The 21,751-nt window shown below is 41.6% G+C and overlaps 1 protein-coding gene across 2 annotated transcripts; it reads right to left on the reverse strand.

Moving 5' to 3' along the window:
* Positions 1-3,106: 3,106 nt before the first annotated feature.
* On the reverse strand, positions 3,107-19,463 carry LOC112566751. Of its 2 annotated transcripts, XM_025243086.1 has the most exons (7): positions 18,548-19,452; positions 14,124-14,203; positions 9,093-9,149; positions 8,439-8,539; positions 7,388-7,517; positions 6,224-6,406; positions 3,107-4,868 (listed from the first exon to the last, which is right to left on the reverse strand). In XM_025243086.1, the coding sequence occupies exons 1-7, from the start codon at positions 18,666-18,668 to the stop codon at positions 4,719-4,721; spliced, it is 822 nt and encodes a 273-aa protein (XP_025098871.1). In that variant the 5' UTR covers positions 18,669-19,452; the 3' UTR covers positions 3,107-4,718. The 2 variants fall into 2 exon arrangements, with proteins under 2 accessions (XP_025098871.1, XP_025098872.1); XM_025243087.1 differs by lacking the exon at positions 6,224-6,406 and having other exon boundaries at positions 18,548-19,463.
* Positions 19,464-21,751: the final 2,288 nt, after the last annotated feature.

Consider the following 21,751-nt stretch of genomic DNA (forward strand, 5'->3'; position numbering starts at 1 on the left):
GGGAGAGTGTAAGAACTAGGGCGGGAAGATGGAAGGGGGGAAGGCTTTGGAATCGGGGCAATTAAAGCCATTATTCGAAAAGAATCCTTGAATCTTTCGATGAAATAGCTATCGGTCATGTTTGAAGTTTGCAGCTCTTCAGCTAAACCATTTTCACAAATTTGTGGGAGTAAGAATGTGTGTGTGCCTGCATGCGCGTGACTTGAAAATGCGAATATGATTACCACTGCTTTAATTTGGTGTTACTCAGGTGTCATACTATCAACTATTTTTAATTATTACTGTCAATATAGATTATAACACCTGCCGGTGCTACAACAATAACTACTGCTATTACTACTTGCTGCCGTTGTTACTACCACTGCAGTAGTTAGTTTTGTTGAAACTTTGTTTGTCTCTGTATTATTGTTATTACTACTGTATTCTGTATCACTTCAGCCAGAGCAACCTGCTGCTAGTGGTGGTGCTTCTGATACCACTGGCAAAGCTAATGGATGGCGACCACCATCACCTGGCATTAACTCATTAGTGTCAAACAGCGCGTGTTATCTATCACCAGCAGAAGCCATTCGATCGTGTTCTCAGGTTGATAACATTATCCATCAACCGATTAAAAAGCGAAGTAAGGAACGAGAGGCGAAGATGTGGATGTAAGCTGTGTAGATAGGTTCGTCCATTTCACCAGTTGCCCGCCCACCTGGAAGACAGACTCAACCCTGTGGGTTGATTGAAAAGGATACGAACGGATTAAAAAAATAAAAGTTGACAAGAGTGCAACACTTTATTCAAATGACTGTGTGGAGCTCGTTAAAAATAATAAATGCGCCTGTCATAAAGGTGTTTTTGACCTATGACATATTTAAGAATATATGACTGTAAGAAAGTCGTAAATATTTGCTACGAAAACATGGGTTCAGTTTAATTGTCTAAATTTTTAGCGGTTTGAAATTTAAACCAGAAATGAAACGGGACCAACTACCATGTCAAAGAAGCTCTGCTAACTGAAGAAACGTGGAGAGAGACACCGAGCTTGTCTACCCACCCGAGTACCCGAGCTTTTCAGTCGCTGGAGAGCGAGACTAAAGACCACATTTTTGTCGGACCAGATTGATTATGTGATGACAATGTCTTACTTTCCTCAATCATCAGAAGAGTCAGGTACCCATTCAACAGCTGGGTTGGTTTGACCAAGTTCGCTGCGCCATACGGTAATCGAACCTGCGGCTCCAACCTTGATGCCAGTGCTAACAACTCAGCTGCCCACTTGTCCAGCCCTGGGATGCAAGCAGTGCACTGCCTCCAACACTGAATGTGTCACAAATCTTGCCTGCAACTGGCTGGAGTTGATGGGTGTTCGTGTGTAGCCAGATTAGGGCTTCAATACCCGACATCGCTGTCCCCCTCTAGGCTGAGGTGCCTTATATCATGGGAGCTCTGCGAGCAGATAAACAGCGAAACACTCGGCAGTTGAGGCCCTAACGGATATGAAGATGTCAGCTTGATTAAAATATACGAGGCACAGAAAACGAAAAGGATATCAGTTAACAAGACTACATGCAAGCCGAGAGCAGCGGGCCACCTGCGAGATGGAAATGGTTTCTGAATTGATGCTGATGCATTCGCCATAAATTTCTTGCTTCTTGATTAATGTTCTGCGTGAAGATAGGAAAACACACACATACACTGTTATAGTCTGGTGCCGTGTTCTTCTTGCTGAATTCAAGACATTTTTTTTTTATCAAGAAAATCCGAGAAAACGGAAATCGCCAGCCCACATGTGTTAATTCAACGCTTCAGAATTTCTGGTACTCTCCAATGTCCAAGAAGGTTCAGGTAAACACAAAACGATGTAGAGACACAATATAAAAAATAAAAATAAACATGAATGAACTCGTTTTCTCTTGGTGTTTTCATAAGAAATGCCTTACAATACAACAATCTCAGGATTTCCGCCTCCAGAATAACTCTTTAGTCACTGCCTGAGAAGCAGCTGCACACCTGATGCTGGTTCAAAGCCTCCAGGCGGGATTTTTTTTCCTGCTTTTCTGGTCCCCGTCTGTCTTCTTTATTGGATTCCAAGGACGTGAAGCTCATAGATGCTATGTTCTACGAAGACTATGAACAAGAAGAAAAATTAATTAACTCTTGTAAATTTCCCTTGTGGTTTTGTAAAAAAGCTTAGTTATGATTGTGTGAAAAAGTATCCATGACGGGAGTTGAATGCTGCTGATTTTAACGGGAGATAACTTTCCCCAGGTATATTTAAAAAAAAAAAGAAAAAAAAAAAGAAACGAATGCTGCCATTGTGTCCGATACTTCGATGACTTTGTGCCAGGCCATTTTCTGACAATTTACTCGGTTGTTAAGAGCAGTAATCTAGTTTATTTTTCCATTTATGTCTACCTGTGGGTTAAATTAAACTCGTCATCCACTTCTTCCAACAAAGTATTCCATTTTAATCTTTCATCTGTTCTATATTTATTCTCTCTTCTTTCTCGCGGTGTTTGTGTGTCTGTGTGTGTGTGTGAGACCGGTACTGTCCTGAAAGCACTCCAGTATTTCTCCTGTTGCCCATTAATGTGTCCATAAAACTGTGCTCGGCAATATGGAGGAAACCGAATAGTCCCTGCGTGTAGCATAATTCATTCTGACTCATTCCCGCTCGTGGTCACGATCTGTTCTTGTGCTTTGCGAAAGGAAAAGGATTTCGAGAAAAGGCCGCTAGGGAGGAACATAACTGTTTTGATGCATCTTACTGTGGACACATCAGGGCCAGCCCTCGTTCAAGCCCCGTTTTGTGGCTTCTTTATGACAACACCCGCTCTTTGTGACCTGAGCAGTCTTTCAACATCTCCTTCTGTGAAAGCATTAATGGAATTCAGGTGTTTGGCTTACGGTAACTAAATCTTATTTCTACATATGCCACCTGTACTTAAAGAAGGAGAAGGGGGCAGGCACCTATATATGACCACTTCACCATGCTGCTGAAGTCTGGACTGGACCAAACTCAAGCTGCCTGGACCTCATGGTGTTCAATGAAAGGTGAGAGCAGCTTCGTGTCACTCATTGCAACCATGTGTCGACAAATGACATTTTAACCAAGGTGTGAGCAAGAATTCTTTCTTTTTTTTAATCCCATATGCAAGTTTTTTTTAATTAATGATAATCTTTAGAAAAACCAACCAGGCATTGTCATTTAACAATTTCATTGAGAACAACAATACAAACGAGGAAAACGATAATCGCTAACATCTATTTCAACATCTACAAATTAAGTCAACATATGACATACGGATGATCAGAAGTTATTTGGAGATATGAAGAATGGTAATAAGTTTGAAATAGAACAGACTGATATATATATAGAGAGAGAAGGTTGGTAAAATGCTGCATACTAAGTTATGACTGTTGCTAGGCTCCATCACAACTACAATTACACTAAGTGTCTCTGTGGTGACTTTTACAAGATTCAATCACAACTATATTCACACTGTCAGTGTGGTGTACCTTGTGACAAGTTTATATATATACCGCACATGCTGGCTGTAGTCAAGGGTTACAGTTTCACTAACGAATCTTCCAAACATGTTATCGGTGAGTAGAGGCTTATATGACCTTTATTAGCTTATATAACTAAATAATTTGTACATTAGCAATGATATCGCTATGCACATTACATAGATGGATTAAAGCTTTGTAGCAGCTCCATATTTCATGTACAAAAGATATTTGTGTACACAAGCAATAGCCTCGAGACAACAGTAATACAGAAACTGTACACGATTGTAAACATTGTAGACATAGTCTGGATTTACTTAATCATAAGAAGTCAAGCTGGAAAGGCAAATCTTTTTCCTGATAACATGTAAAGCCCTTACAGTGTTTCTAGAATATTTCACTTAGTAGCCTGTAAACTCTACACTTGTTTTTGTTTTTATAATATTAAAAACTTTAAAAAAAATTATACAATTATTTATCCATTCATTCTTTAATCCTGTCTGCCTGTCTGTTTCTATTTTAGTAATTCGTTCGGTTTTTTTTCCTTTCTTTCAAGTCCTTCAGATTATATTGCGCGCTTTCTTGAAAAATGTTATATTTACCACATATAGCAAGTGGCGAATATTGGTTGGTTCCATCACAACTACATTTACACTAAGTGTCATCTGGTGACTTTTGCTAGGTTTCATCTCGATTATATTTAAACTGTCTGTGGCTCTGGATTTTTTTCTCTGCATCTGTTTTTCTGTTAGCTAGTCTTTTCTTGGCCTTTCCCCAGCCCCCCGTACACATCTGGGCCTAAAACTTACAGTGAAGGCAGTGATTTCAAGAATATATACAAAATAAACTTTCCTCTTCGCCATTATAGACATCAAAGCTGGCAAAATAACACTGAAGGCAACAATAGTAACAAGATCAACAGTAAATATCACAATGGAAGCGACTGTTTGCATGACTGTTGTGGACGAGTTTTTCCGTTAGTCCATGGCGCCCTATTCTTGAAACAATGCTCCCCGGATCCGGAAAGGAAACTAAGTCCACCCCGGAGCATATTCCTACACTTCCCCCCAAAAAAATAAAAGAAACACATCGCACAGGATAAGAGGAGACGGAGGAAGGTTGATGCCTGGTAAGGAATCAACGGTCAGATATAACTCTCTTTGGAAAAACAGAAGACAAATATCAGGAAATAAATAAATTCATATAAAATAAATAAATATTTAAAGCCTTGTGGAAGCAGACTCGTCTCCTGTATCTGAGGGGGTGGCCCTGCCAACCGAGATTATTGACGAGGACGATTTGTTCTGGTCTCGCCGCTTGACATCTGGTGTGTTGGCCAGGCTCTGTGCTTGTGACTGCAGGCGAGCGATCTGCACACAAACAGCGCCCTCTGTCTACTGATTGTCTGCTCATTGTCTGCTCTGTAAGTCTCGGCAACAACTGTCAACATTATTTGTTCTGGTGAAACCATCAGCCGCGCATACAGCCAGCAAGGATTAGATAATACAAACATGATAAAATTTTATCGTTTTTGCAATATGCGATAGTCTGATGCAAAGGAACATCATAAATGTTCCCGTGTGCACAGACATCTACCTCGGGGAGGAACCAGGTATAGGGGGGAAGAACCGTGAATCAAAGCGAGTAATGAGACTAGAGTTGTCGCACACTGCCCATCAATAAAGATAAACGAGAACAATTGTGGCTGAGTGGCTGAGGCAGTGAAAAAGTAGAGCCCTATATGCCTTGAAGGCCTACTTCAGTCAGCCAGTCAGTCGGTCCAGTGTGTTTGTGTGTGTGTTTGTGTGTGTGTTTGTGTGACATTGCGTGTTACAGGTCATAGGTCATAAAATCCGAGAACTCGTTTTAGATGGATGAATAATATTTGACTTTCCACTAAAACAGAAAGATGTCGGCACAGAATTATTGAATTCCCAGCTGACTTACCAAACAGAACGAGGCAGATGAATATGTACGGGGGTAAAACATGATGTTTACACGTGCTTGTAAATTCACTCGAGTGTAGATACAGACTTCAGTAAAAAAACTATTCGTTACTGCCCTCATTTGTTGAATATCTATGTCCTGGAAACCTCGGGTTTATAGTTTCTAAAAGATACTTCATTCTCTATCTGAAAAGCGAGCAGGGTTGTTAAGCTTATATTGCCAACAGTATCAAGATGACAGGTGCACGCATACAGTCAGGTACTCACTCTTACACCAACATTCTTGCTGCGCCTTTATTATTTCTTATTATATTGCATTTCTCAACAATACATTCTTGACTATTATAAAACGAGTTTATTATCCTTGCTTTTTTAAAGTCCATTAATCTTTTTTATGAACTTCCCTTTCTCTCTTTCTCTCTGTCCATTCTTCAGTTAGACAGACTCTCACTCACTGATAGAAAAATAAATTTAGAGACAAAAGGAGAGAGAGAGAGAATGAGAAGAAAGCATGGGGGAGAGATTACGAGAGACATGAGACAGGAACATGGAGACATATCAGGGACAAGAAACAAAGAAAGAAAAAAAAAAGGGTGAATAAATAACCGCAAGAGAAAGAGAGAGAAAGAATGGCGAACGATTTCAGCGAAGGAAAGACTTTTCGCAGGGACCGAAGGAAGCAGGAAGGAGCGGAAGAAGTGCAAAGAAGCTGAAGGGAAGAGGGGTTTAGATATACAGAGCGACAGAAGACAGAGGTGAAGCTGTCAACCACAGCTGACCTGGTACGCCAGTGTGCCGTTAAGAGTCGTTGGCTGCTTGGGCTGGGTGCCCGTCAAGGGATGCTCGGTTATGAACTTCCAGCAGCTGTACTCATCCCTCAACTTCCGCTCCTCGCGCTGCTTGAGCTCCTGCTCGTGCCGGAGCCGCACCGCCTCCTCGTGCTCCCGCTTGGAGATTCGGCTCTAGAATTGACCCGCCCAAGTGAACTAGTTAAGATGCTTGACCTTTCACCTTCTACATGACCATTAGTCTACTATCCTCACCTTCCGTTGTTACTCCTAGAGGCATCAGTGGTATTAGTGATCACCTGTCTATACTTAACGTTCCTTAATTATTAGTTTTCAATCCACACTCAAACCTGAAAAATATACCGACTTCAAGCTTAAATGCATTTTAGTCTGTGCCAGACAGGATCCTTACAAACTGCTTCCTCTTCATTTTGCTTCATTAAATTCATTGAAAAGAGGATACGAATGGTTATGTCACAGAAGTGTAGTAGGGATCTTAGATGCTTCCTAAACTGAGCCTTACCCGATTATTACAAACAATGCACACACTAACATTTAAAAACGGAAAGGACAAAAGTGTTAATTTCGAAAAATACAGGCAAGCAAGTTTTAGGAAGAGGGATGAATAACTTACCAATATTTCAAAGAGTATGCATTTAACCCTCCTCATCACCCCCACTTTTTCTAGCTTCAACATACGGGTACCTCATACGCCCACCATGCGAGATGCTAGCTTTTGTTGCCCTATCTCATTCCAAACCTCTGCTTGAGCGCCTATGAACAACAGGTCTACAGAAGACTGGAGGATATCTTAGAAATACTTGGCTTTTTTTCACACAGCTTTTATTTTTTAAAGAGAAAACACTACCTGCAGCGCTAACAAAGCCGTGGTTAGCTGGCAAAGCTTGACAAAACATTATTGTAGACTGAGACTGTACGACAGACAGACTAGGAAATGAAACAGGTGGACAGACATGGATCCAACCAACAAGTCCACCAGGAAGAAAGATGAGAGGTCAAAATAATGTTTGAGATCATAGAGAGAAGGAGGGAGCTGGGGATGACAGACAGACAGACAGACAGACAGACAGACAGACAGACAGACAGACAGACAGACAGACAGACAGACAGACAGACCATGCTTCTCCTGCCTACCAAAGCGCAGTGACACGTGCATAAGGTCAAGCCCAGTCCAAGTAGAGAAGTGCCGACGGTGGCAGACCCGAAGATGATGTACAGGTAGGCCAGCGACTCCTTGTTGCAGCTGACTTTGTCATACACTGACCTGCAAGCAATCAACTGACATTATGTAAAGTTTACCTTGGGCAGCTTTTCTTTGCTGTTGCTTTCTACGATATGTATGGTATGTATAAATACATAAAAGCCTACTAAGTAATTCGAAATAGAAACGCTTTTTTCTTAATTTCAAAAATGTATAATAAAAGTTTTTTAAGAGCATCATCATTGTCAGCACCAGGAGAAGAAGAAGAAGCAGGAGGATGGTTGTAGGGGATAGCTGGATGAACAAAATGAACAGAGGGGAGTCGGGCTTGCAGCTGTTGACCATGAGTGAACTGTAGACCAGGTGATAGGATATTTTAGTTTTCTTGTTTGTGTGGGTTACAACTATGGCGTAGCAGGTAGGGTAACGGAAGGTACATGATGCCGCGTCCCACCCGAGTATCCCATTTGCTGCTTAATGTTGTGCGAACAAATTTAAAATCATGTATGAATTGATATCCTGAATGAATGAGGAAAGCAAGGAGCTGAGTGGTTAGAGCACTGGAGTCCAAATCCGGAGGCGTGGCGGTTTGGGGCGAACTTTCCAAGTCAACCCAGCTGTCGGGTACGGGTACACGACTGCGTAAAGAGCTAGGGAGGGTGAGGCGTGTGAAAGAGGAGATGGGCACCACCCTCGCACACTGCTGGCTCCGAGAAAAGATGGTCTCTAACATCTTACACCCAAACGACCCAAGGATTATGAACTCCCTCTACTTCATCCATCAAATAAAAATAGGGATCGGTTTGTAGCGAGATAAATAGTCGAACAGAAAGTTTTGAGTTGCGCCATTGCGGGGACATTTGAAAGCACGGGAGTGGATGGAAGCAGGGACACTGTGACTGGAGAAGGGAGGAGGTAGGACTGGGGTGTGATGGTGGTCAAGACAACGACTGTCGATGACACAACACGCCTGCCCACGCGTACTGGCAGTTCTCCCTGTTGATGAAGATGGTCTCCACGGACGAGCTGAAGGCGAGGCCTCCTAACAGCAGAGCCATCACGGACACCGCAGTGTGCACCCCGAGCTGCAACAGACAGAAAGTGCATGGGTGTAGGAGGCACGTGCAGGTGGCAGGCTGCCACAGAAACAGTAGTGGGTCCCATAAAACCAACACAAGAACACGTAGCAAAGAAACATGCAAGCAAGCAGACACACAAATAATGTGTGAAAATGTCGGGGTGAGAGAGAGAAAAGGAGGGTTTACAGATTGCATACACCTAGTGACATCTAGTGCGTGCACTTGTGGGTGTGTGTGTGTGCACGCGTGTGGAGATATTACCATCCGTGTGCTCATGAGAGATTAATTGTACGTGAGCAAGTAATTGAGGGAGTAAGTAAGACAAAGACAATAAAAATATACAGGCGGGGAGCAAGAAACAAAGTCATATAAATAAACAACTATATATATATAGTAATACTAATATTTGATGAAAAATGTGCGTGATGGACTGGATGTGTGATTTTGTGCTTATTTGTGTTCTTTCTCCTTGGCTGAACTACATGTAGCTCGCTCCTGGGTATCACATGTAATGGCAGCACTCAGAGGAAAGTTCTTGTGCCGATGCCAAATCACTCACCGAGCCAAACTGTTTCTTGTAGCCAACATACATCCCTGTAATTGCTGGAAACAGGAACTGCAAGCATAAATAATCGTAAAAGGTTAGTAAAAGCGAAGCACTGAAACTATTTCTCTGTCAAAAATACATAAATAAATCTCACCAGACCCCCATGCACCTGTTGTACTGGCAATATAATGGACTTCCTTTGTCAATCGCAACCAATTATGTTCACTATGGATGTCGTGTTGGCTGAGTAACTATTTTCTGATTCATTATGTTGAGGACACAGGCGGCTTCTGATTTTCACTAGTTTTCCTCCTTCTTCACTCCCAGGCACAGATATAGAGTACTTCAATCGAAAATTCTTCGATCATATCTTTTACAAGTAGTCACATTAAAAAAGGGCAGTAATAAATATATGTATGTATTTGTGAATAATACTAATAATACTAATAATAATAATAATAATAATAATAATAATAATAATAATAATAATAATAATAATAATATATAACGCTATTTCCATGTCGGCTCAACGCGCTTTATAATATATAACACACACACACACACACACACACACACATAATTGCATGCCCATATGCAGTTTTTTCGGACATAGTCTATTAGCATAAACATATATCGCTCAGCAGCAAATGAGGATTATTTAACCCTTCATCCACCAAAAATAAATAAAAAAGAGGAAGGCAACGAGTTTCACTGAGATTCGAAACAGCCAACCGTTGACGCATTTGGCGGGTGGAAGGCAATAAACGACGAAAGTGAATTTTTCATGGCTCGGCTTGCCATATTTTTCATCCTCGTTCTGCACCTGAAAAGCTGCTGTTGATGATAAAACAAACTGATTTACAGATCCCACAAATTTTAACATTTTAAAGCGTGAGTTATATTCCATGCTGCATTAAAAAGACTTCCACCTGTCACAGGTAACAATACGGGCAACAGCACTGTATGACACTCGCCATTGTCATTGTGTTTCAAAATACACGGGGTGGGTGTGATAAAAGCCCTGGCATGGTTCGCATCGGACAAGAAACAGACTTGTAGAGAACATTTGTCTAAATGACATTCGCCAGTCCAACAGCATGCTCATAAAGAAGTGGGTGTGATAGGTGTGGGTGAAGTGGGTGACTACGATACATCTTATCAGACAGGATACATGCTTATGAGCAATCACCTGCCCACACGCGCACATGTAAGTAGTTTGGTGCAGGAGAGGGTCTTATCCACTGAGACAGCAGCATGTAACAACTGACCCGATCATTGCATTCTGGGGATGTTTCCTCACCAGAAAAAAATGTTCTGCTAAGCTATAGATGTGCAAGCTGTGATGTCGTCCACCCTCTCACTGCACCTATTGTTGTTCGTCAAGGACTGTGCCATCATGCCACACTGGTCATCAGAACTCTCTGTTGATAATGCACTGGAAAGATTATATATATATTTGTTTTTATTAGTAAGCTTGGTTGTGCATCATCAAGTGTTTTGCTTACTCCACACAGAAGGCAAGGTGCCAGGTGGATCATGGCTTTCGTTCCCCAGTGCGGTCATGTCAAATATTTGGCATTAACTCTTCGCTCTCACGCCGCTTCTTCTCACAGCAACTTGATCATAAGAAATTAGGAAAAGACATCAACACTATCCTTTAAAGAACCCTACCATAGCCATCATGGGATCTGGAATGTATCCTTGATACCAATGAATATCAACTTTCTCAATGATACAGATCATTGACACGGTGTAGCATAGCAAGCGCCATCTACAAGTGATGTACATACCTGTCAGGTAAACTACTGCTTCTGAACTCAGACCTGTGTTTAACTAGATACATCTAGCATGTATCAGCAAGGATATTGTATTTCCTTGTAATATCCACTACTCTTAAAATCAGCACCTCTACTTTCGAGTGAACTGCAGCTGTCCTACACCCAAACTGATAACCCTCACCTGCTTGGTCTTCATTCTACCTGTAGCCGTGTCAGTTCACCAGGTGTTTGTGCTCTGCCCTACAAATGATGTTTTCATGAGAGTTCGTATCCCTTCTACACATACAAATAACTCTGTGTCCCCACTCGTCCTATGAATTTTATGAGCACTTACAGAAAGGAGATATGCAGAGAGAGAGAGGGAGAGCCATGAAATGAATGATGAGCGGAGATTGGAGAAGCTGGAAGTCCAAGTACAAAAAGAGTGCCGCTAGTCATTTTCCTATAATCCATACCGATACTGGGTGTCTCAGACTTACTTTGTTCGCCTGCAATTGTTTTTGTTTTTATTTCCTGAGCAAACAACTGGGAGAGCTATCACTGACCGTATCGTATCCACGGGCCATGAATATTCTCCGCAAGGACACATGATTCGAGGGTCTTATTCAGAACAGACGTCTGCAATTCAAAAAATAACAGAAGACTGCGAAGTCCGAATTCATCTCGAGGTTTTGTTTCTCTCGCAAACAACGCAAAAAGCAATAAAAAAATGAAAAGCTCGATGGTGCCCTGCACTGTTGTGGTGAGGTTTCTATTTCTGTCCCGGCTGTAAAGGTTTGGGCAGACAAGATTGGCAGAGGCTCCGAATGTAGAAAAGACTAAAATAAGTGAAGAGTAAATACAAACACTTCACCACTCCGTTACTTACACTAGTTTCCAAGTTAGTAACACAGGATATCTGACCATGGTAGGTCCCTAGGTCGACCATACCTTAGAATTTCCAGTCAGAGAAAGCACCGGAGATAAGTCCTCGACACATAGCCATCCCTCACATTTGTATATTTATAGATGATCAAACACATCTTTAAACGGATTAAATGCATACATCGGCTCCATTAATACAAAGAATCCAACATTTAACCACACAAGAAACACAAGCGGCAGCAAACGGTTGATGTTAGTGGAAAGAAGAACACAGTGCATGGAAAAACAAAAATGTCCTTTGAAACCTATTGATTTATTGATGTCATATCATGTTCAGCAGGAATAAGACCTTAAAATGCTTAAACTCTTTTAGAATTCCATGTGGCACTCCTGCAATCAATACGATCTTCGAAAACTGGTTAAAAGCATCTCCAAGCTCAGAGAAGCTGACCAAACAATCCTTGGCGCCGGGGAACCTCAGCGGGGAGTGTCGAGGCAAGACAATGCATCTTGCATTTCAAAACATTCCCCACCATCCCCATGACAAGTAGAAGTCAACATCATCATCGTCATCAGATCCGTGTCACTGGTGTGAGACAACAACGACCTCCTTGATCCTAACGGATCCTCGTTGTGTGCAGCATCATGCTTGCTCAGTTCTATTCCCCGAAATTAATTGTTTATGTGTAAGGCAGCAATATTTTATTTCCACTTGACAGCGACTAGAATGCTGCATTATGGTTGCTCTAACCTTGTTTGCGAGCTGCCAGATGTGCAGGGTACGAGGATGTAAACACGAGGCCACCAGGATCTGAAGGATGTTTCTTTTTTTAATATTTTGGGCTTGTAAAGTACACATCAGCAATCATGCGACCTTGCAATGTCAGGAAAGAAGAACTGCAACTAAAGCTGACAGGAAGTAAAACACAAAGTACACACGGTTGAGATAATGGCCGCCATGTGCGTCCTTGGTCACATAAACCACCTTTGATGTGCATTCTAAACATTGTGTACACCACGATTGTGCACTTGGTTAGGGTTTCACATCTTTTAGTGATGGTCGCAAACTTTCACTCCTCTGTTGACAAACACCGCTAGTCACGTGATTATTTGTGACGTTTGAGTTGCCCTTTGTTGACCTCCGGCAGGCTACAAGGGGAGGTAATACACTGATGAATCATCTGTCCCTGTTGTGAACTGTTGAACTGTTGACACATTGCCAGCAATGGGTCCGAAATTTACTTCACAGAAGGCCCCTTAAAAAATAAACATGATGTGAACAAGTCCAGTATAATTTACCTGACTAATTAGTATAATTAACGGACATAACTATTCTGATTCAGGTGATTTTTCCAGCTCTTTGTTTCAGAAGACAGTAATATGCTTAAAATAAACTTGCACCAAACTGTACAATTAGTGTTATTATTTGCATTGAGAGATTTGTTGTTTATATTTGCAGATTGAAAACACCTCTCTCACAACAAACGATGACCTTTTTGTGGCTAAGAACTGCATTTACCTGTAACATAAAACATATTCTTAATGAGGACGGAACAGGTGCAAGGCCACTGTCCGGGTTTGTTTACGGATGGCCGGCACTTAAATCACTTCCAGCAAATATTTTGTGGGGATAGACCACCAAGCATGACGAGTGATGTATCTCTCGGCACGCCTGCATGCTTTCAATCAGGCCGCATGGTTTGCTCTGAGAAAAAACTCTCTCATCCTTATATAAGCAGGTGCACCACCGACTATTGGTGAAAAAAGTGTATTTCTATGAAAGAGGAACCTGGAGACTATTGAAGGAAAAAAAAGAAGGTAGTAATCGTGCTGGAGGAACAATTTTATCAGATGGTCTGTGATTGAGGCCAGGGCTGAAGAAGATGCCAAGTGTTTGTATCATTTATGATAACCCGGCAAAGAGGGATCAGGGGTGATGATAATCAGAAGACGGCAAGCAGACGAGGTCAGAGGAAGGACTCATTTAATTACTTTCTCGCTCGCAAAGTTTACTAAACACCAAAACCGCGCTTGGTGTTTTATGTATTTTAGTTGAACCCGCCCAGGCACACTCAAAAGCAGCCATAAGGACAGGAGAAAATACACTTGCACCAACATCATCTGATGTCGTTTTCCCGCCATGCAGTTCACTGAGACACACAGAGCAATGAACAGACAGGGAGAAGGAGGAAGAGGGTTACGAGGATGAAGAGATAGCAAGCAATAGAGTGAGGGCTTAATGACAGCTTTAGGGTCAAAGGCTACATTGCAGCTGTAAAACGAACTACAATGAGTTTTATGAGCATTTCAGCTGAGTACCAAGCGTTGACCTCCCAGCTGTCACTAGCCTAGCAACATTATGCACGTGACCCCAGGTCACTTTACAGTTCATTGTACTCACCGGAACACATGTCAGCCAATGAGCATCTATGTCGCGCCGGAAGTAGTCCAGGGCCCGCACCACCACAATGGCGCCGATTGCTGTCAGGAAAGAATAGTATCGCAGTCATTTTTGATAATGATTTACAGTAGATGTTAATGTATTTTACTGATTAAAATTAACTTGTATGGAGGTGTGTGTGTGGAACTAGGGTTGGGGTTGACAATGTTTGGCAGTTGTGATAATCTGCTTGGTCAAATGTGTATGGTGTTTATACATCTTAATAGCAAATCCGAAATGCTTACAGTCAAACGAAAAGGATAACATTAACCCTCTGAGAAGACGAAAAGAAGAATTTGCTGTTTAATTCTTTAAAAAAATATAATAATTAAGTTTTAAGTATAAGTTTTTTCTCGCGATTTCTCTAATCAATTGCGAACAGTCACCCACAGCATATACGAAGGGCTTGAAAACAGACAGATAAAGAGATAAAAGTATTGTGCTCATCCCTTCTACATTCTATAACTGTATTCAACGGTTGCGACCTGTACACACTGACGAACACGCTCCTATGCACCTACAAAGAGCTTGTGCGGTTTGTAAAGAAAGATAAAAGCGGAGATAGTCACATGTAATCAAGTCCTGTATCTCTTGGTTCTCTATTATTTAATGATTTATTCGTCTCGCTGAGTTAATACATATGTAACATGTTTGGTTTGCCCGTGTGTCTGGTCAACATATTTCTGAGGCACGTAGCACTTAACAAATTACCAGAGCCAGAACAATAGAAAAGATATTTTTAGTTTGGCTATATATATAGTCGGTAAACAACTATAGCAGCACAGACTTTGTACTGATTGCCAACAAACATACGGGGATGATCTGGGGAAAGGACCAATCAAAAAAGTTTCAGAAGACGACGACATCCGTCAGAAGTCCTGTGAACCTGGGCATCTGGACAACATCAGATGACAGGAACACTGGAGCTGCTGGCTTCTCTCTTTAGTGGAAGGTTCGGGCAAAGAGCCACTGACTGTAGGTACTGATGTTAAAACACACAGGTTCTTATCGGGATTTTATATCATGGGCTAGTGAGTACAATGATTTAAAGTCTCAGGTGTTTAAATTTCTTCCAAGCGAGGATTCATCGTGTTATCATTTACGATTAAAAAAGTAGATTTTTCAGTAGAATTTCAACAAAATTCGTTTAAAATGATTAGGGGGAAATGGCCACAGGAAGTTAAGTAGAACAAGGTTTGAATATCTGAACAAATGTTTAACAACTAGATTAATTAGTTAATTGATTCAGAAAAGAGCTGAAATGTCCTGAAATGTCCTGAAATGCTACTAAACAGCTGAGACAAAGAAAAGAAGTGTGGCAGATGGTCCGCTTGTATTAATTGTGAACTACGATAGCAGGATAGTGATGTTAACAGGTTAGACATTATAAAAACTGTGAACACCCAAGAAAGCACGACGACTGTCACGATCTAGAATGGAAGTGAGACGAGGAAAGCTCACTTCCTCACACGACCTCACTGCACCACACCGGGAAAGTGTATCTCCTTGCCTGCGTACACGACCCTAGGTGTTCAGTTACCTGTTAGCGCCAGTCAAATAGTTTTTGCTGTTTTAATTTGCTTGGAAAGAGTGCTTTCCCCTGGAGGTGAGATAAGTGAACTGCTATTATCGTACGGATTGTCTCCCTTCCCTATGTTGTCTTCGTGGCTTCTCAATCGTTGTCGCTCGTCTGTGTGTGGGTGTGTGGGTGTGGTGTGTGTGGTGTGTGTGGTGTGTGTGGGGTGGGTGTGTGGGTGTGTCGGGTGTGTGTGGGGTGGTGTGGGTGGGTGGATGCGGGCGTGGGAACATTCCCAAGACTTTGATCATTTTTCCTCCTTCATTCTGCCTCCAGATTTTTGACTAATTCCCTCCCTGACAGACAACTGCCGTATCTCCAGTGGGTTAACGTACGTTTTGTTTGTTTTTTTTACCCTAAGTGGCCTCCAGTAACCATACAGACATCTTTGACGAGGGAATTATTCCCCTGCTGAGCGCTCTTCTCTTGGACGCATGATATCATCCTGACCATGTAGAATCACTATGCTGATACTTTGTTATATTTTCTCAGTTCTGATAGCTTAATTTTTTTTGCCCTTTCTTGTAAGTCGCATATTTTTTTTCTTTCTATCCTTTGTACAATTTTATTTTTAGATAGCCATATCCAGACAGCCGACCAGCTATCATCTTACAGAATGGAAGAAATTCAAGAAATAACAGTGCAGATGGTGAAAGCTACTTCCTCCACAGGCTCGTGCTCTCTGCCAGTCCTTCTCTCCCTCCCTCACTCAGTCTAACACAATAAATAGGAAAATAGTGCATGGATTAATTCAGAACAGGTACAGACGAGCATTCATCGATTTTAGACGACTTCTTGTCCTGTCGTGACAGGTCAGACTGGCACAAGTCCACAATGGGTTAAAAGGCTATACGTTGTGATTGCACTTTGTCGCAAGTGACCTTTGGCCCGCAAGATGAAAACTATCACTGATAGTGATGATCATGATGACCGCGACAATAATATTCCTCTCACAAGTGAACTGACTCGTCTTCTCCCTAAGCCCTTACATCCCAGCAAACAAGCAAGATTCGGCCAAGCTTGGTCCACCTTTGTCACCTTTCTCTTTGCTTCAGAAGTTGTATAAAGGTCAGAAGGATGTGTTTAGCTACTGGCTATCTTCGCCAAGGGGAATAATCATGAAACATAGCGGGTTAGCTCAGAGTTAGCTATGGGCAGAAAGCGCTGTGGTCTTGTTATTGGAGACAAGCACAGACTTAAAAACAGATATGCCGATAGTCCCCTCTAGTATATGGTCTACATCTGTGACAAAGGAGGACTTACTAGGGAGGTTAAGCTAACCATATGTATCTCTAGTTCAAAATAATGTTCTACAGGGTAATATGATAGCAAAGATAGTACAACATAAATAATCACTTATGATAATTATTATGAAAATGAAAGTATTAATGATAATCACGATATAAAGGATAATAGTCTATGCCAGTGGTACTCAAAGTGTGGTCCACTAGTGGTCCGCGTTCATAGCTCAGGTGGTCCGCGGCTGACAGTCGTCATATGTCAGCAAAGTGATGTTTAAAGTGATGCATTCCTCGTATTAACATTTTAAGTACATAGAGGTAGGTAGTTTTATGTCAACTTATTACTATACTACTGTCACAAAGGACATTTAGTTTTGAATTGTAATGAAACAAATGCGGCAATTTAAATTTGAAATTCATAGTACAGACTGATTTTTAGGCCTTGGTGGTCCGCCATATTTTTTACTTAAGTAAAGTGGTCCGCGGTCCGAAATACTTTGAGAACCACTGGTCTATGCAACCATAATATTATGTCAGCCCAAAGCACCAACAATAACAAGTATTAGAAAATCGTGTATCCTAGCTCTAGAAGTTGTTACACACAATTCAATCCAGGTCAAGTCCCTCTTCTTTCAATAACTCATCCGAAGGAAACTCAAGGAAAACAAGGAGAAAGACAGAAAAATAAGAGGAAGTAATGGGAAGGATGGAAGGAGGAAGACTAGAGTAGACAGCCATTGCAATGTTTTCAAACTGAGGCCTTATTGCTATCTGTCAGAGCTCAGTGCTCACTGCCAGCCGGGAAGCTAGGATCGAACAGCTTCCCCTGACTTCTACTGTGGCGACTCAGGTGTGTAGAGCGATGGGTTGTGGGAGAATCAGACAAAACATCTGGGAGAATACCTCGGATACTTTTCACAGAGAAGCAGCATCACCAACCTCCTCATCATACCACGATAAATTTAATGGCACCCAGCCTTATCCGCACAATTTTGTCATTCACAACCCTTTTTAACAACACACACGTAGATGTTAGAAGCTACAAATACATACTGCCTGCAAATAGTAGTTCTGTGTGAATGAAAATGTTATCAGTAAAGAGACAACCCTTCTCGCTCCCCCCCCCCTCCAAAAAAAAAAACGAAAAAAAAAAAACAAACTGAAGTAAAATAAAAGCTAAAGGGCAAAAGAACATTTCCGCCAACAAGATTAAAACCCAAGAACATTTTCCAAATAAATTTAAAAATCCATGACTTAAACAAATCAGCCCAATCGAGGACTGCGCAAACAAAAAAAAAAAAAAAAAAATTCACGAGTAACAAAACACTCTCTCACCTTCAACCTTTAGCTGAAAAGTAGTAGAGGTTATTTTAAAGTATTTTGCTCACTTCAATGAAATGTTGTATAAAAATGAAGCACACGACACCGAAGAGTGAGAAGAACAAAGGAAAAAAAAAGTCAAGATAGAATTTACACATCTTTCGACCGATAAAATGAAAATAAAAGAGGGGAAATTGATTGTAGATGAAGAAAGACGAAAGAGGCCAACTACCTGTCATTTGTCTTACCTGTAGCGGCCGACACACCACTGACCACTGCGATCAAGGCGGCGGGGGTGAACGCCACATCTTTCTTTCTGTCTTCCTCCAGCACCAGCTGCCGAATCTCCTCTGGCGTCTGTTTCACCATTGGGAATCAGTCCACAGGCACTTTACTAAAGTCCTCAAACCTTCCAAAATCTCACACCAACTGTTCTCAGTTTTTTTTGTTTTGTTTTTTTCGCTTTTTTTGTTATCAGTCACCACCAGCTCCGAGAGGACTGGAGCTTGTGTAGTCGAATCTCTCCTCCTTTGTTTTACGCGATCCCTGGCCTCATTGAAGTCTGAGACAAAAGCTGGTCTGCGAGAAAACTCGTATCTATTGCTTCCTTCCAGTTTGCAGCTAGTGGGTCGTCTGCTCGTGGTGTACAGACGCCAACCTCGTCAGCAACGACCTTGACCTTGTAACGGATGCGTATTGATTTCGCCAACAGGTTGGAAAAGTCCTTTCGTCAGAAGTTTAAATACAAATCCAAAACATGCACACGCTTTGTTATCTAATTTGCCGCTCAATATTTTCAGTGGAACTGTGGGATTTTTCTGTGAGGAGAAGTGGAAAGGCTGCCGGTAGGTGGCAGTGCGGCAGTCACCGACTTCCCGACTTGGCAGCCTTCACGCGGGGTCAACGGCTGTTCGTTCGCTCGAGTTGCACTGCGATGGAGAATGGCACCAGAGGAAAATTTTCGGCCTGAAAATGTTCTCCACGATTTGATAAAATCTCTTCCATTATTTGGCCCGAAATTGAAGGTCCTGGAAACATTTGGCAAAACTACCACGCACTAGCAAACCTCTTGGAGATAGCAAATTGAGCTGCTGTTATTGAATATGAAATATTCGCACCTTTTTAAAGTTTAGTCAGAGCATTTAGGTGCTAGAAGCTCTTTCAGATCACATTCTGAAGCTACTGTTAGTGAGGAAAAAAATAACACGAAACTTGTGTTTATGTTACTGGCACAACATCAGCAGCCACTAAAAATTCCATGCATATCAAACATTTTCTTCACCTTTTTTTCGATGTGTGTTTCTTGTGTTCTTCGTTTACACTACCTTGTGGTTCTCCCAATGTTTAACAAAGCGAGACTCGCAAACTTTGGGAACGGTTAGTTACTACATGTTGACATAAACAAAAGGCAAACAGCCTTGACCTCTGTGGGAGCTATTATCAGGGCACTCGACTGCTGAGTGCTGCGTGTGTAGGTCACTGACTGACAGCAACCTGAGGTTCCCACGGACTGGGCTCATGCACGAGCTAGCAAACCAGAAACAGCTGAAAGGCGCTTCAGTTGTCTTATTTTACAAGAATATATCTTTTCTCATCGCACCCTCTACGTGCTGGAGAGAGAGAGAGAAAGACACACCCTTTGAAAAATTGAACTAACCTGATTAGTTGATATTAATAGTCACTAACGGTCATCCCGGTTAACGAAATAATTATTTTAAAATTTAAATTAACAGCTGGTGTATCTAGCCTACCACGCATGACAGTTGTGTATACTATTAGATTATAATGCCATGTGGATAGAGTTTTAAAAACAGAAACACATAATACTTAATTTAATGGCGACCCAGCCCTGGTCCCTATCTCCTGAAAGCCTCTCTGTTCAGCTCGCCCCTCCCCATGACAGTGTTTTAATGTCACGCACGCCGGCAGTTATTTTAGGTTTTACACTGGATGATCACAAAATTTCCACAAGCTCCCCATGCAGCAAGTACTGTACCAGACGACATCCCACGCGCTCAGCAAGATTCAAACTACTGCCAACTGATGATGTCACAAAGGACTAGTTGACGATTGGCTACTGCCATCAGATGAGGTCACAAAGGTCATTGTCTTGAATGCCACAATATGAGAATATATAATAATTTTCTGAGAATGGTCGAAGAAATATAAATTTTTTATGAAAAATTCCTGAATTTGGGTTTTGTTGAAATTTTAAACTTGTAGGTTTTTGTTGTCCCCTTAACAGATCACAGTCGAAAGGTGAACAGTAAATAAATTACATTCATAGTTGAGCTAATTGCGTTCATTGCCGGCAGCTAAGAAGTGAAGATATTATAAAAGCTTCACCACAGGTTCGTCTTTGTAGGCAGTATAGTAACTTTTCTATTGCATGTGCACTGCATTTTGTGCACGACTGCTGGTCTCCCCTCTAACATCCAGGCCCCTTTCACCCTTCATTAACTCCCACTCTCTTTGTCTGACTGGTTCCAGGGGTAAGCAGCACCATCTGGAAAACACGTGTAATTCAGGGCAAAGCAGTTAAAACCTTGTTTCTTACAGAAGCACGGAATACAAATGGCAGCGTACGTGTGTTAAATGAACACGAATAGGCGTGGGAGGAAAAAACCCACACCAAAAATAAAGAGAGAAACGAATAACTGAATTTAAGAGTCCTCTTCGTAGAATACCACAGAATAATGAAGTCCTCTTCACAGCATACCACAGAGCCAAGAAACAGGAATGCAGAGGATGCAGATGGAGGAGATTGAAAGGGTGTTTTGTTATCCAGATGTTGTTTTGTTGGTTAAAGCTTATACTGAGTCTTGAAGCCTCATTGCTGTATTTTGTTTGCACTGTAATGAACTGGCTGTCATGTTCAGGTTATTTCTGTTTACAGAGAGCTGAACTGATTTCACACTCGAGTTTAAAAGAAAAAGATAGCCGCTACCCTTTTTATACCAGTTATTTTTACAACAGTCTTCCTCTCAGTTAGAGTGGTCAGGTGGCACCAATACAGGGAAGGTTGGCTGTCCTGGGCTTCAGCTTTCGTCTCGGGCACACTTTTTTCTCTGCCGTGATATAGTCTTAGTTGCTTAGTTTGTTCCGGACAGACTTTAACAATTTTGGTGCTTGGTGAAAAAAACGCAGGAACGACTCTCCTTCCTCTCTCTCTCTCTGTGTTGTAAACCACCACATTAGAGTTCGTAATATCTAGAGTAACTTATTGAACTGAAAGATTAAACAATTAAGAGTATTAAGAAACCGAAACTAAACTGAACACTCGCTGAACACAGTTACCACACATACACACCACTTTCATGTTCTCCTCGTGTTGAGCATGAGTTCACCACATCTGTGCTCCACTGCACTCATCTTCTGCTTCTCGGAAACAAGAAATATATTGATTGGCGATACCATCAACTGCTCTTTTCTTCCTGCAAGTGGAGAAAACG

This window comes from Pomacea canaliculata, linkage group LG6, assembly GCF_003073045.1.
Source record: "Pomacea canaliculata isolate SZHN2017 linkage group LG6, ASM307304v1, whole genome shotgun sequence".
NCBI lineage: Eukaryota > Metazoa > Mollusca > Gastropoda > Architaenioglossa > Ampullariidae > Pomacea > Pomacea canaliculata.